At 40.6% G+C, this 16976-nt stretch overlaps 1 protein-coding gene across 1 annotated transcript; it reads right to left on the reverse strand.

The window, feature by feature from the left end:
- Positions 1 to 5979: 5979 nt before the first annotated feature.
- LOC147003907 (vomeronasal type-1 receptor 44) lies at positions 5980 to 16666 on the reverse strand. The gene is made up of 4 exons (XM_085839629.1): positions 16637 to 16666; positions 8545 to 8623; positions 8113 to 8246; positions 5980 to 7154 (listed from the first exon to the last, which is right to left on the reverse strand). Exons 3-4 carry the CDS (start codon positions 8121 to 8123, stop codon positions 6191 to 6193), a joined length of 975 nt encoding a protein of 324 aa, XP_085695755.1. The 5' UTR covers positions 8124 to 8246; positions 8545 to 8623; positions 16637 to 16666; the 3' UTR covers positions 5980 to 6190.
- Positions 16667 to 16976: the final 310 nt, after the last annotated feature.

A 16976-nucleotide genomic window follows, 5' to 3' on the forward strand; every position in this document is an offset into this window, starting at 1 on the left:
CCAATGAAAAGACATACACTAACAGACTACCCAGCACTTCTCTTCATACAGGAAACATACCACAGTGACAAAGACAGACACTACTTCAGAGTAAAAGCCTGGAAAAAAATTCAAACAAATGGTCCCAATAAACAAGCTGGATTAACCATTCTAATATCAAATAAAATTGCCATTCAACCAAAAGTTATCAAAAAGTTAAGGTGGGACACTTCATACTCATCAAAGGAAAAATGTACCAAGAGGAATTCTCAGTTCTAAACATTTATGCTCCAAATGCAAGGGCACACACATACATAAAAGAAACTACAAAGCTCAATACACACATTGCCCCTCATACAATAATAGTGAGATACATTTAACACCCCACTCTCAGCAATGGACATATCATGGATACAGAAACTAAACAGAAACACAGAGGAACTAACAGAAGTTATGGACCAGATGGATTTAACACATATCTATAGAACATATAATCCTAAAACAAAAGAATATACCTTCTTCTCAGCACCTTCTCCAAAACTAACTGTCTTAGTCAGGGTATCTATTCCTGCACAAACATCATGACCATTCTTGGGGAGGAAAGGGTTTATATGGCTTACATTTTAATCACCAAAGGATGTCAGGACTGGAACTCAAGCAGGTCAGGAAGCAGGAGCTGATGCAGAAGCCATGGAGGGATCTTCTTTACTGGCTTGCTTCCCCTGGCTTGCTCAGCCAGCTCTCTTATAGAACCAGATTACCAACCCAGAGATGGTTCCACCCATAAGGGGCTTTTCCCCCTTCCTCAAATGAAGCTCCTTTTTCTGTGATAACTCCAGCTGTGTCAAGTTGACACAAAACTAGCCAGTACACTAACGATATAATCAGTCACAAGACATGCCTCAAAAGACACAAAAAGATTTAAATAATCCCATGTATCCTATCAGATCACCATGGACTGAGGCTGGTCTTTAATAACAACAAAAACAACAGAAACCATACATACACTTGGAAGCTAAGGTGGGAGTGGGGGGCACACCTTCCTAGAAACATGGGGAGTGAGCATACAATAGGGGATGTGTGGAAGGAAAACAAGGAAAGGGGATAATATTTGAAATGTAAATGAATAAAATACCTTTTAAAAGGAAATGATATTGCAGTGAATTCTATTACAATTACATGTTTACGAATGTTATTTAGTATAATATTTTACAAATACATAAACAGATTGAAATTAATATCTGGATGCGTTTATATTTAAAAAAAGAAAAAAAAGAACAGTACTCCACTTTCCCAAAGGCCAAGGTTTTAGAGGGTTTGTTGACTAATAAATTATTTCAGCATTTGCTAGAGTGTATGTCCCCTTCCTATCCTTCATAACCAGCTTTGAATCGCCCATATGTGTCCTTGTTAGAACACTAATTTTACAGAAGGGGAGAGTAGCACAACTCTCCCTCCTTAGATTACAAAAGAACCTCATAAAAGGGTAGACTACAACATGGAGAGTCAACTACAACATGGAGAGTCAACTACAACATGGAGGACAATGGGGATAGTAGGGCTTAGATGGGTACATAGTATAAGAGGGGATTCCTGCACTTGAAATTCTAAAGCAATCCAGGCAGGAGTAGGGAAGCATTCCCCACAGGTGAGGAAATTTGACATGACAGGACCTGGAGAAAGGGTGTGTGTGGGAACCTTAACTATAGCACTTCAGAGCCCACAGCTGAGCTGGGTACTCACTTGGGCATCTTTTGCAGTGACTTACTACACTCATTAGTCTCTCCCCATCTCTTACCTATCTCCTTAATTTCTCTTTCTCTTCTGTCTTCTAAGATGGCTACTCCAAGATGTAAGGAATAACAAAGAATTTGATGCAATAAGCAGGAGTCCTCCACAGGGCCATCAACTCCATACTCCTGGACCTGTGTGAGACTGTAATTGGAGAAGAGAATGACTGATATTGGAATGTAAAGTGAATAAATAAATAAAATTTAAAAATAATCATGTCATTTTCAAAAAAAAATGTGGTTTGAAAAAATATAAAACTCAAACACAGAGCAAAGGACAGGAATGAGACAGCATGTGTCAAGAGCTACTACAAGGAAGGAAGATTGTGCATTTCCACCAGCAGAGGAAATGGAAGAGATATTTATTTCAATTAACAGAACACAAAGATTGTTTCTTCCAAGCTCTGGAACTTATCAGTTCCTGGTGCCTCATGGGCCAGGGAAGATACCACATCTATTATGTGTTCAATAATTAGTTGCCTGCATCCTTGTCTTCATAATCCCTCTGCTGACATTTCTTAACATATAAGAAAGGACCAACAACACCAGTTTGTAACCTCTGAGGGTGAATTGGGAGACAAAGAAGTAATTAGGCAATACTGGTAGATACTTTGAAGCAATGAAAGGATAACCTCTAAATTATGAGATTGGGGGTGGGGGACTCACCTCTAAAGATACTGAAATAGTTTAAAGTATTAAAACTATAGAAGTCACTTACAATACTTGTATTTGCCATATGACATTTACAGCTACAAACAGGATTTATTATTTAAATTTCAAGTGGAAACATCAATTCTCTGATATGTTTGTAAATGTACATATATGAAACACAAAATTTTTACTCTGCTAGTAGAAGTGAGTCCTGAATCCAAAAAAGAAAGGCAAGCCTAAATTTAATGCAATATAATTTGGAGAGTCTAAATCACAAAATAAATGTCCTTTAATGAAAACCTCCATTTTTGCAAAGCACAGTCCCCTGTGCTGAGGAACAGTCAGAGCTTAGCGTCTCCTCTGCAGATGTTGAAAAATTCCTGGCAGCCCCTGAGTTTCTTCTCCCACATCCTGCCTGGGACCTGAACACCTTCTGATTCTGCACTTGGGTGCAGAGCACTTACCCAGATGGATGTGGCAGAGCAGGATGCTATGCCTGTGGAGATCTGAACACACTTCTGTCACTGTTGCCTTTAATGCATCTATGCAGACTATAATTTAAATGCCTGTATATGCTGTGTTTTGTGAGGCTATGCCAGTGCCTGGCAAATACAGAAGTAGATGCTCACAGTCATCTATTGGATGGAACAAAGGGTTCCTAATGAAGGAGCTAGAGAAAGTACCCAAGGAGCTGAAGGGGTCTGTAATCCTATAGGAGGAACAAAATATGAACTAACCAGTACCCCCTCCCCTGCAGAGCTGTGTCTCTAGTTGCATATGTAGCAGAGGATGGCCTAGTTAGCCATCATTTGGAGGAAAGACCCTTGGTCTTGTGAAGATCATATCCCACAGTACAGGGGAATGCCAGGGCCAGGAAGCGGGAGTGGGTGGGTTGAGGAACAGGGCAGGGAAAAGGTATAGGGGGCTTTGGGGATAACATTTGAAATATAAATGAAGAAAATATCTAATAAAAAAAGAAAAAAAAACACAAATGTCTGTATATGATAATAGTCTACTGAGGGGTCCACCAACATGGCATCCCTGCAGAAAATTTTTGCCTTCATCTTGATTTTACTGTATTTTCTCCTAGATAACAGCATACCAGTGGTTGGTGAAGCTGATCAGATTTTACTCATAAATTCCTATGGCACATCTACTAGAGGAATAAAAGGGTAATATCACATAGTCAACCAAAACTTTGTTCATTCTTAATGTCAGATGTACTTGATCTTTATTTGTTTCATACTTTTTACTTTCTCTGCATTAAGATGAAGGACTGTAGAAGCCCCTGTGAGTTGCCTGTGGCTCTAGAAGTGTTCTTCCTGGTGTTATAGTTGAGAAAGCTATAGTGTTTGCCATTCCCTCTGACAGTCAGCACTGGTACTATTCCAACACTTGATTAAGGAATCTCACTATAGGTTTTATGCTATTCACCCAGTAATAAGAATGCAGGTGAATTCTTCCCTGTATTTTCCATGTGTTTATTTGGGGATTTTGGTTTGGTTTGGTTTAGTTTGGGGGGGAGAGAGGGGGGGTATAGATATATGTGTGGATAGATATAGATGACATAGACATAGATAAAGACATAGACATGGACATGGACATTGGCATGGGCATGGGCATGGGCATGGGCATGGGCATAGGCATAGGTATAGGTATGTATAGATACATTTTTCTGAGACAGGGTTTCTCTACATATCCCTGGCTGTCCTGGAACTCAATCTGTAGACCAGGTTGGCCTCCAACTTAGAGATTTCCCCTGCCTCTACCTCTTGAGTGCTAGGATTAAATACATGTGCCACCAACATCAAGTCTAGTTGGAAATTTTAAAACATTCTTATTCTTATTTTTATGTTTGGTTTGTGGCTGTTGTGTAGTAATGTAGACTCAGTTTTGTAGCTCATGCTGACCTTGAGCTAGTTATTCTACTGTTTCAACATCAGGGTTAATGACCTGAGTCACGAGGCCCAAAACTGCTCATGTGTTTTATTCAACTTGCAGTTTTATGGTTTCTTCTTCCTCCTTCATTCTTGATATTTTAAGTGTTCTCTTAGGTTTCCTAGTTAAATACCATTCAGTTTGTCTTTTTGGGGGGTTAGGTTTTTTTGTTTTTGTTTTTGTTTTTTTTACATTAAAACATTTATTCTGTTCCATGACACTGTCACCACTGTGGAGGGAATGGCTGCTCAGCTGAGAGCAGCTCTGCTCACACAAAGTTCTGAGTGATGGCCAACACCTTGGAATATTCTCCTTCCCTTCTGCAAAGGCTGGTCAGGATAGGTATTTTAATTTGCATCCCTATGAATTTTCCATTGTCCTTAATGAGGACCAAGTTGTTGTTGACAATGCAACCTGTTTGAGGCTTCCTTCATAGAGAAGACAAAACACACAACAGATACATTCCAGTCTATCTCTCTCCTCCAATCAGTTCCCAGTTATTTCTTTAGATTATACATGCCATCACTGAATTCACTGGATTCTAAGTGTAGTAGGGTGCATGTAGGTGACATTTCCTCACTTTGAGTGACAGATAACAGTTTTGCTGTGTGAAGTGTGCCTCTTGGTATGTTCAGCATTGTGAACAGTGTTTCTCTCTGAGAGTGTTCAACTGTGTGAAGTGTGTGGCTGAGTTTGTGTTCCCCTGCATGAAGTCTGCTCTGGGGAGTTTTGGTTTAATCTCAAGTATGCAGGCATGCTACAAGCCAACTGTCCTCATGATGTTTATTGAAGTTTATTGATGTTTATTGACACTACATCTAAGAAATTATTTATTACTAATTTACTATTTAAATATGGAATTTTGACCCCATGTAAAGTACTCTTTTTATCGGCTCTATCAATTTGACTCCTGTAAGATCTGTCCTTTGTAATTCACTGTGCTTGTGTCTCTCTTGCAGAGTATTTATTCAAGATGTTCCTGGAGGGCTAAAGTCTAACATTCCTCAGAATGGGGACACTGTGATCTGATCCTACATCCTGACATCAGCAGACACTTGCTATTCCTAACTCTAATGATTTTAAATCTGTCTATCTGGGCATCACTGTGCAAATGACAGTATGGTTCTCTGGATATATTTCTGGCTGTGTATGTGTGTGTGTGTGTGTATTTTCTGTATCATGTGACAAATGGCTCTCAAAATAATGTTTCCTTATTATTTTGTCAAATATGAACAACTGAGGCAAATTAATTATTGGAAATGTCATGGCTCTCACATAGATAGGTCATGGAATGTGTCAGAGAGATGGTTCCACAGAAAATCATCCTGTTCCTTAGAAGACTCAAGGTCTACAAACACACACACTGAATGGGCCACAAATGCCTATTGATCGAACTCCAGAGTACCCGATCTCTATATTTCATGAGCACCTGCACTCAAGTACAAACACAAAAACACACACGCACACGCACACGCGCGCACACACACACACACACACACATGCACACAAATACAAACACTGATGAATCTTAAAAATATATCCTTGTTCAGAACTTTAAAACAGCGTGAAATCCAGGACAAATGAGAGCTGTCTCACAGTTTTCCTTTGAAAATGTGCTGAGAGAGAGAAAGTTTATTTGATATCTGAGAGGGTATGTGGTTTAATTTTCTTTTATATAATTGTCATCCATAGAAAAAGTAGCAGATTTAACTGGAAAAAAAAATACTTTCATGTATCAATTTAAGATGTAGAGTGTTACCACTATGCCACCATCCATAGATCTGATGATAACTTATTGGGTTATATTCATGGTCCATACCATCACTGAATAATCAAATATTTACTATTCTGCCACACATTGACCTCAAAAACTTAATTATATGCTTTTCAGTGCAAATAAAGACAAAAGGGCTGACTGTGACATAGCTATGGGACACAATAATTTGGACACAGTACAATATTGAGCCATCCTTGAACTTCATCCTTGAGTGGAAGATAACAGTGTCCAAAATGTAGAAAACCACAAAGAAGCTCATGAGCAGCATGATGGTCCTGGTTGCCCTTTGCTCTGGGGATGCTTTTGAAGAAAGACTGGTGCTGCGAAGATGCTGGGCCTTCTTCTTGTGCCTCCATAGGAGAGCCACCATGTACCCACTGGACAGGGCCATGAGACTGATAAGAAAGGTTTCCCTGATGGCTACCGGTGTGGAAAACATGCTTGTTCTGGAGTAACTCATGGGTAGAAGTGAGCAGGACTGAGTAACATACATAAAATTCTCTGAGGTCAAATTGGGGGTCCCAGTAATCAATAGTAAGAAGTGACTGCTGAAAGACATATAGAGAACACAGAGGAAAAGAAAGGCACCTGAGATGTGATGGGGATATTTATGTTTAAACTTTGTTAAACAAGAGCTTCTAGAACTAAGGGTTATAGTCCAAAGGATATTCAGCAGACAAGTAGCACAAAGGGTGAGGCCCCTCAGAAACCTGTGCAAATAGATAAGGGATTGGCATGTGGTAGAATCCCATCTCCCCCAAGGGATAAACATGTCCACAGCTATGAGTCCCATAGTTATAAGCAGCATTAGTTGGGTTAGGGACAAGAAAGCAATGTAGAGATCAATGGGCTTAGACCTGTTCTCACCAAGGAACATGCAGAGGTAGGCTATAAAAAGGATACTGTTAGCAGAGATCCCAACACTCACTTCAGCAAGCAAGGTGATTTTTATGTTTGTATCAATGTGGAGTAAGTTGTCTTTATTCATTGTATGTGGGTAGGAAGCAAATAGCAAAAATCTGAGGAGAAAAGAGAAAATTTTTCATTAAAACATATGCCCTTACCCAGAAATGCCAACCCACACCCAGCTGGCAGCAAGGTGTCACATCATCCTGATTCTACATCACCAACTCAGCTCAAACTCCCACTTCCTCACAGCCATTTCCACTATCCCCACTGTCCTAATGTTTTCCAATCAAGGCTGAATTGTGTGCATCATTGTGGGCTATCTCCAAATATAAACTTTCTTATACATTAAGCATTCCCATGACTTTTATTTTCATTCCATCTCCTGGTTTCGATTATTCTTGGATAAGAGCTTCATCTCACTTGATTGTCAGACACACAGTATCTTTACATATCTGGTGAATTGGAATGGAGATGATTGCACAGAAGTAGAAATGTACCCTTCGCGAGGACTGTGTGCCCATGGGTTCCAGTGCACAGTGTCATTTTATTTGTGTCTGCTTTATTCTGCACCAGCAGGCCAAATATTCATTCTCCATTCTGTGTGTCTGTCTGTCTCTCTGTCTCTGTCTCTCTCTGTCTTTCTCTCTTTCTCGTGTGTGTGTGTATTCATTTGTGTGTTTCCCTCACCCCCATACCAACTTTCTCCTCTTTCCTCTCCCCTCTTCACTCTTCTCACTCTCTATTTATCAAACAGCATTTCTCTGTGTAGCCCTGGCTGTCCTAGGACTCACTCTGTAGACCAGGCTAGCCTCTAACTCAGAAATCTTCCAACTTCTACCTTTGAAGTGGTTGGATTAAAGATATGTGCCAACACTGCCTGGCCAGGTAAATCTCCAGAACAAATGATTACCATTTTGGACTCTGAATCAAATTCTACCCACTGTCATTTCCTCAGAGTGTGACCATAAGCACTCAGAGATACAGTCATCTCCTCTAGAACATATGTACAGTCAGTCCTGTACCTATATCAGAGGACTCTAAGTGTGAAAGGACATGCTATATACATACCCACCAAACATGGAAAATTTTCGGAACAATCTCTATAAACATGTCAGCTAATAGTTTCCTCATGCAGTGCCTTCTCATGTGGACAGGGAAAAACAATTCAGCTCTGTTAATGACTGATCCACATTTTTCCCTTCCTGAAACAGAAAAGACAAAAATGATCAAAACTATAGAATGATGGAGTTAGGTTCCCTCTCCTAACACTTTGAAATCTTGGTCTTTCTCTAAATTCTAAATGACTCTGCATCCAACCGATGACTTTACTCTTTTGCCATGATGCTTCTGAGAAAAGATCCTAAGAATCAATTATCAGTGTGATCTTACTCTTACTTTTCTCTCTTTTGACATGTAAAATCAGGGTGGAAAATAAATTTTCAATTATAATAGACTCACGGCCATCCCATTCTAAGGTCATGATTAAATGAAAAGTATCACCTAGTCCTGTGGGATAGGCTCCACAGGAGTCTTCCATCTCCTTCTATGTCCAGGAGCCTTCTCCAGATTTCAGAGAAGCCTGCCCAAAGGAAATGAGAAATGCAGGGGACATTTTATGTAGAACTTATAATTTCCTTTAATGAACATTTAAGACATATGAGGCATTTAATGCTAAAACAACAACAACAACAACAACCAACAAAACATCCCAGACACGAAGTAAAGAACTATCAATTGGAAAGTCAAAGGTATATAAAGAAATAATTTCATAGTTTTTAGTTGATATTGTACAGTAATATAGCATATAAATAAGCAAAAGTGTTTAAAATATTCTAAATATTTATAAGGAAAACTTCTCTTTATGTGACAAGAAGAACAGTACAGGAAACCTTGGGTCTGCATTCAACCCTGGTAACGCAGGGAGCTTGACTGTGTTTTCCCAAAGCTGCCAATGTTGGTTCTGGGCTTTCTGGATTTGCAGAAAATTCTGAGACTCTGCTCTAGGGACAGGAAAATGCAGTCTAAGATGTGGGCAGGTGGAAGCTGATATTTTCTGACTTCCGGGCATCTAGTCACAACTAGAAAATCACTCAGAGCTTTCCTCTTTGCACTGCTTTTATTATATACCATAAGTTTTGGTATGATGTGCCTTCATTTTCATTAATTTATTTTTTATTTCTTCCTAGACCAAGTTATCATTGAGTAGAGCCTTGTTCAGTTTCCATGTCTATGTGAGCTTTCCATTGTTTTTGTTGTTATCGAAGACTAGACTTAGTTGCAGGTGATCTGATAGGATGCATGGGATAATTTCAATCTTCTTGTATCTGTTGAGGCCTGTTTTGTGACTGATTATATGGTCAACTTTGGAGAAGGTACCATGAGATACTGAGAAGAAGGTCTATCCTTTTGTTTTAGGATAAAATATTTTGTAGATATCTGTTAAATCCATTTTGTTCATAACTTGTTAGTTTCCCTGTATCTCTATCTAGTTTCTGTTTCTATGATCTGTCCATTGGTGAGAGTAGGGTGTTGAAGTCTCCCACTATTATTGTGTGAGGTGCAATGTGTGCCACCTACCTTTCTCTCTGTAACCCAGTCGAACCACCATGTGAAAGAAACCACCAAACAAACTTAGTTCAGAAATATGGTAATTCAATTGTTTGGCACAACAACTAGAATCCTAATCTTGTACGCCATACTTAATCTAAATCTTCCAATGGAAAACCCTGATCCACCATTAAAACCATGAGACCCTAGCAGCTACATCTTGTCATGTCACTATCCCTATCTAAAAGGCCCTAACTCTCTCCTGCTTCCTCTTCTCCTCTGTCCAATCCAGAAGTCTGGCCTGCTTGCCCAGTGATTGGTCCCTTTATTTATTTGGGAGAAAGGTTCACAAGAAGTCACATGAGTACATGACTCATTCCTCAGTCCAGACAACCCCTACTGAGAAAGCAGAAATAACATAAAAAATACAGGCAGCACCAGGGCCAACCACAACCTAGCCAAAAGCTGGAAAGAACACAGATGTCCTTCAACAGAGGAATGGATACAGAAAATGAGGTACATTTACACAATGAATTATTACTCGGCTATTAAAAGCAATGACTTCATGAATTTCTTAGACAAATGGATGGAAAATATCATCCTGAGTGAGGTAACCCAATCACAAAAGAACACACATGGTATACACTCACTGGTAAGTGGATGTTAGCCCAAAAGCTCAGAATGCCCAAGATACAATTCACAGACCACATCAAGCCAAAGAAAAAAGAAAATCAAAATATGGGTACTACAGTCCTTCTTAGAAGGGGTAACAAAATACTCACAGGAGCAAATAAGGAGACAAGACTGAAGAAAACGCCATCCAGAGACTGTCTCATGTAGGGATCCACACAATATACAGTCACCCAATGCAGACACTATGGTAAAGTGGGCCAGTCACTAGGAAAGTAGGCAGGACTTCCAGGTTGGAGAGAGGAAAAGAAGAAGCAGGAGAGAGTTGGGGACTTTTGGACATGGATATTGACAGGACAAGATGTAGCTGCTAGTGTCTCCTGGTTTTAATGGTGGGTCATGCCAAAAAGTGCATGCTGACAGGAGCCTGATAAAGCTGTCTCCTGAGAGGTTCTGCCAGAGTCTGATACATACAGAGGCAGGTGCTCACAGCCAACCATTGAACTGATCATGAGGTTCCCAATGGAGGAGTTAGAGAAAGGAGTGAAGGAGCTGAAGGGGCTTGTAACTCCATAGGAAGAACAAAAATATCAAACAGCCAGAGCTCCCAGTGTCTAAACCACCAACCAAGGAAGACACATGGAGAGACCCATGGTCCAGACATATATGTAGCAGAGGGTGGCCTTGTATGGGCATCAGTGGGAGAAGAGGTCCTTGATCCCATGAAGGCTCCATACTTCAGTGTAGGGAAATGGGAAGGTGAAGAGGACAGAGTGGGTGTGTGGGTAGGGGCACACAAAAAAAGAAGCAGGAGAAGGGGAGAGGGGATAAGTAGTTTCTGTGGGGAAAATAATGAAAGGGGATAACATTTGAAATGTAAATAAATAAAATATTCAATAAAATAAATTTAAAAAGGAAAATCATACAGAGAAGTTGGGAAGGAAATTTTGGGGGGCCACTAGACTGTGAGGAGGCAAGGACCATTGGGAGTTTATGGGCTGAGGACAGCATCTCACTATAGGGTGGGTCTGGTAGCTCCTGCTTAGCTCAACTCTAAAGGAAACAGTGGTTGCCTGGAAGCAAAAAGAAGCCTTCTACAAGAAACTTAGGCAGCAAGGCTCTGTAAGCAAAAGTCATCTCCATGTTCCCCATGGAGCATGGTAGATAAGAGAGACTTTCCTTACTTCCAAACTGTTTATTGGTTGTTCACCATGAAAAATGGATGTGAACCTATTTCTCAGGGTGGCCCAGAGATTAAATGCCTTTGTAGGAAGGAATATCTAGGAAGGGAAGCTTGTGAGCTAAACTATCAGGACCTCAAAGTCCCTCACTAACATGGACTGTTTTTGGCTACATGACTGATGTGATACAAACCAGGAATCTGACAGGAAGCTGAGAGGCACATATACTTCCAGATGTTTGTACTCAATTTCCATGGTGTCAGACCTGCTCTAACTTACCAAGTTTCCTGGCATGGTACACTATTCCACAGAAAACCACAATCAATCAACATGTAGAGTTGTAGACCCCAGTCTTAGTGGATCCATCTACCAAGATCTCCTGCAGCCAAGGCTCAGAGAGCACTGCAGAGAAGGGTGGAAAGATTGAAGAGCTGGGTGATCAGGGAGTTTGCTGAGAGATTGTGCATCCTGTTCATGTTAAGGAGATGGGGCTGCCTAAACATGGGCTAAACAAGGACAGCCCACCACTTAGCCTATACAAAAAACTACAGGCAGCTAAGGAAAGCTAAGAACAGGAGGAATCTTTGGTTGGTGGTTTAGTCCCTGGGAACTCTGGGGATACTGGTTAGTTCATATTGTTGTTCCTCCTATGGGGCTGTAAACCCCTGAAGCTCCTTGGGTACATTCTCTAGCTCCTCCATTCAGGACGCTGTGCTCAGTCCAATAGATAGCTGTGAGCATCCACTTCAGTATTTGTCAGGCACTGGCAGAACCTCTCAGGAAATAGCTATATCAGGCTTGTGTCATCAAGCTGTTGTTGGCATCCACAATAGTGTCTGGGTTTGGTGGTTATAAATGGGATGGACCCCCAGGTTGGGCAGTCTCTGTATGGTCATTCTTTCAGTTTCTGCTCCACATATTTTGTATCTATAACTTGTTCCACAGGTATTTTTGTTCCCCCTTCTAAGAAGGATCCACACTTTGGTCTTCCTTCTTAAGTTTCATGTGTTTTGCAAATTATATCTCAATGGCCAACCAAAGAAAACACATGGAGGGACTCATGGCTTTAGCTACATATGTAGCATAGGATGGCCAATGAGAAGAGAGACCTTTGGTCCGGTGAAGGTTATATGATCCAGTATAGGGGAATGCCAGGGCCAGGAAGCAGGAGTGGGTGGGTTGGTGAGCAGTGGAGGGGTGAGGTGATAGGGGATTTTTTGAGGGGAAACCAGGAAAGGGGATAACATTTGAAATGTAAATAAAGAAAATATTGAATAAAAAAGAAAAATAATAAAATGTTGTTTCTGCTGAGAAGTAGAAGAAGAAGAAGAAGAAGAAGAAGAAGAAGAAGAAGAAGAAGAAGAAGAAGAAGAAGAAGAAGAAGTAGAGGAAGAAGAAGAGGAGGAGGAGGAGGAGGAGGAGGAGGAGGAGGAGGAGGAGGAGGAATCCTCTTCTCCCAGGGAGAGCATACTAATTGAGTGTCCAAAACCAAATGTCAGCACAGAAAACACACAAACAAGTAACATTACACAGACTGAGCATGTTGTATTTATGCATTTAAGAACATGTATTATGTAATGAAGAGAAGCCATGGGAGCAAAGGACAGCATTAGCGGTTATTTGGAAGGGTTCTGAGAGAGATAGAGGAAATAATAGCTCTTGCATTTGTACTATAATCTTTTAAAAAGTAAAGAAATATAAAATGAACCAATAGGGAAAATGTTAGAATTCATAAACACTGGATATGAATTTATAATTCAGAGCTGATATAGATAGTATTTAAAAAGCATTTAATAATTTGACTTTGTGAAAAAGGTTGTAATGGAGGAAGGAAAAGCTTAGAGGGAAGAACAAGAGAACAAAATGCACCTGGAGCAGGAAATGTCCAGAAGAATCCTAAGCATTCCTTAATAGAGCAATTGTAAAAGCTTCAGCTACTCAGGAGCACATAGATAGCCTCTGTTCTGCATGGACCCAGGAACCCATGAGTGTAGACACTATGTTCATCCTTCAGTGACATAAATCATAGATAGCCTGAGATCCATAGTATCATCAATAGGCCTCAGACAAGTGATCATGGTTCAGCAAAAAAAAGTGACCTGACCTTGTCATTTGGGGAAAAGTGAAGAGTGCAATGGAAGAGGGACATCTCTCTGTAAAAGCCACTGCATGCTGGGTGCTTATGTCCCTGTGGTTACATTGCATCCAGAGAAGGAAAAGGCAGAGTGTCTGTGTTCTCCTCTATAACATGGATTTAGCCAACCTACACCCTGATGCTGAGTAAAGAGCAGGGTTAAAGGCAGGTCTGAGCAAAATTTATCTGTCCTTATGTTTATGAAACTGCGTTCTTGTGTTTGTCATTGTCACACCGTTCACCCTTACCATGCTACTATTGCTTCTACCCCTGCTGGGCCTCCCTGTAGAATGGACTGATGCTTGGAAAGTTTGGAATAGCTCTGCTACATGAAAGTAGGTTCTGTTTAGACTGGAGTGACATCAGACAGTATTCTTTATCTAAAAATTCTACTTGGACAACTGCTTGGAAGACAGTGGGGAAGGAGCCACCAGTGACACATATAAGGAAAACCATCAGTAAGCAGATATCAGCACTGTGTACAGAGAGGAAATAAAGAAAGGGAAATATGTGGGTGTGATGGGGAACACTATGAAGAATACTTGGGCTAAGAAATGGCTGAAATTCTTTATTGTCCTATAAGCTCACATTTGCAGCAAGAATGTTGCAGTATTTCAAAGCACATCTTCAGAAAATCCATAGAAGACAGAGTGCTCTTATGGCAAAGAGACAGAAAGTCTCAGAGAAGCCTTGTCACAGGCCTGACAGGAGTTTATTGTTTTTTAACAAATACCTGCTGTTCCTACAGAGACCCAATCATGCTGTAGGAGAAACTTTCCCTAACAGAAAGAATCTGAGATGCGATGGATCCCAAGTTGGAAGAAGGGGTTACAGGTCTCCTTGCCCAGCAGCTTTGATGGACCTTTTGTAGCAAAAATGAGATATATTTCTCTTTATTTGTTCCTACCAGTATGAGAAGATACAGTTTGCAGAACTGTGGGAATGTAAGAGAGGCCAGATCTAGAGAAAGCAACAAAATCCAGGTATTGCCATTATTTGAGTGCTTTGCAATTCTTTTTCCCAAGCTTCATGAGTCACATATTCCTGCTCTTAAAGTTCAGCATAGACATGATATTTCATAACTGACAGCCCTGTCCTTTAACTGAGACATCCCATCGTACAGACCCGAGACTAAGGATAGTCTCTGAGTTCTGATAGCTCTAGATGAACTGGGAATAAGAGACGGCACACTGTGAGCCTGTCCACTGTGCAGCTTTGAACCTAAATCTTCATTTCCTTGGAAAGCTTCTGTCTTAGTTAGGGTTTTATTGTTATGGACAGACACATGACCAAGGCAACCCTTAGAAGGGTAACAATACATTGTGGCTGGTTCACAAGTTTAGAAGTTCAGTCCACTATCATCAAGGACATAACATGATAGGGTCAAGGCAGGCATTGTGTAGGAGTTGACAGTTGTACACTTCTTTCAATGGTAAGCAGGAGAAGACAATCTTCCAGTAAGCTAGTAAGAGAGTCTCAAAATCCACCTCCACAGTGACCTCCTTCCTCCAAAAAGTCAATACCTACTCCATTATGGCTATATCTTCTAATAGAGCCACTCCTTGGGCCAACCATATTCAAACCACTACATTCTACCCCCTGGCCCCTATGGACTTGTTCAAACACTGGAGTCCATGAGAGACATACCTAGCCATACTATAATAAAAAACACATCTAGGCAAATTTCCAATGTCTTAATCATCTATAGTAGTCTCAAACATGTAAAAATTCCAAAGTTCAAATTCTCTTCATGTCCATCCAATCACATAACCGTAATCCCCACAGCAAGACAGGAAAGCAGCTGGGAAAACTCTGAACTCTTCAACTCTATGGCAGATGTCAAAGTAGTTTTCAAATCTCTAAGTTCTTCTTCATCTTTGTTGATTGCCACAAACTCCTTTTCCTGGGCTATTTCCACTCCCCGTTAGCATATTTCCTCAGCGGATATACTGGACCTATGGCAGCTTGACTACCTTGGGTTCTCCAAAACAATTTCAATTATTACCGTTTTTTCTTCCGGTGTCTGGAATCCACTCCTGATATCCTCGACTCCTCCAAAGGGCTCAGGTCACATGGTAATATTCTTTTCCTCTGAAACATCTAGAGACAGGCTTCCACCATTCAAATCACCCTCAACAAAAAAAGGCTTTCATATTCCTAGTAAAATGGCAAATTAATTCCCACTTATGGCATCCAACTGCACTCCAAATTCAAAGTCCCAAAGTCTACATTCTTCCAAACAAAAGCATGGTCAGGCCTATCACAGCAATACTCCAGTCCCTGGTACCAACTTCCAGCATACTTAGGGTTTTACTGATATGAGCAGACACCATGACCAGGGCAAATCTAATAAGGATCACATTTGATTGGCACTAGTTTACGAATTTGGAGGTTCAGTATCCAGGAGCATAATACAGGAAAAGCTAGAGCATTCAGCATCCAGGGAGTCATAGTACAGGAAGAGCTGAGAGTTCTACATCTTGTGCCAAAAGCAAACAGGGAGAGATTGACTTCTATAGAGCTAGGACGAGGATCTTAAAGACTGTGCCCACAGTGACACACTTCATCCAAAATGGCCACACCTATCGCAACAAGGCCATATCTCCTAATAGTGCCATACCTTGGGCCAAGCATATTCAAACCACTACACCTTCAAATCTCTGAATTAGTCAAACAAAAGAAGTCAAGTCCAATAATAATTCTACACAAACACAGAGCTGAATACATTTCATTAAGATGTGTATTTAAGGTTTCCATGATAACATGAGAAGATCTGTAGGAAAACATAAGCCAGGAAATTCCCTGTGTGACTTAAGAGCTAACACAGAGAATCATTGACTTTAGAAAGACGAATTCAAAGCAAAAACTCTATGGAACTGTGCAAAACTGATGAATTTTAGGAGTTGCAGAAAATGAATATCCTTAGAAGAAAACACATTCATTACCCATCCAGAACACAGTCCCCTGTATGGACAGGATGTCAGAGCTCAGCTTCTCCAGTGCAGATGCTGAAAACCTCCCTATAGCCCCAGAAAAACTTCTCACAGCCTACCTGGGATCAAACCACTTGTGATTCTGCACTTGAGTCCAGGGCACTTACTCAGATAGACATGGTAGGCAAGGACTCTTCATGAGGAGATCCTACACAGGCTTGGATTAAGGGAGTTTTTAACTCATGTCAGCAAGTTGTAATTTTAGTTTCTGTAGAATGTGACAAGTTCTCACTGGAGATCAGGGAGACATGGCATCCCAGTGGAGCATCTTCCTTTCCTTTGATCTTAATCCCTGTGACCTGAATTACAGTCAACTGGGGAGGACTGGGCATAAACTTTGTCTGAGTTAACTTGTAATACATGTGGGAACGATCAGAAAGTCCACACAAACTAAACAACTCTAACTTTGCTCATTTTGAAGCTCAGGAATAATGAATCCCAAACCAC

This window comes from Mus caroli, unplaced genomic scaffold (assembly GCF_978045245.1).
Source record: "Mus caroli unplaced genomic scaffold, Mus_caroli_1 scaffold_7, whole genome shotgun sequence".
Lineage (NCBI taxonomy): Eukaryota > Metazoa > Chordata > Mammalia > Rodentia > Muridae > Mus > Mus caroli.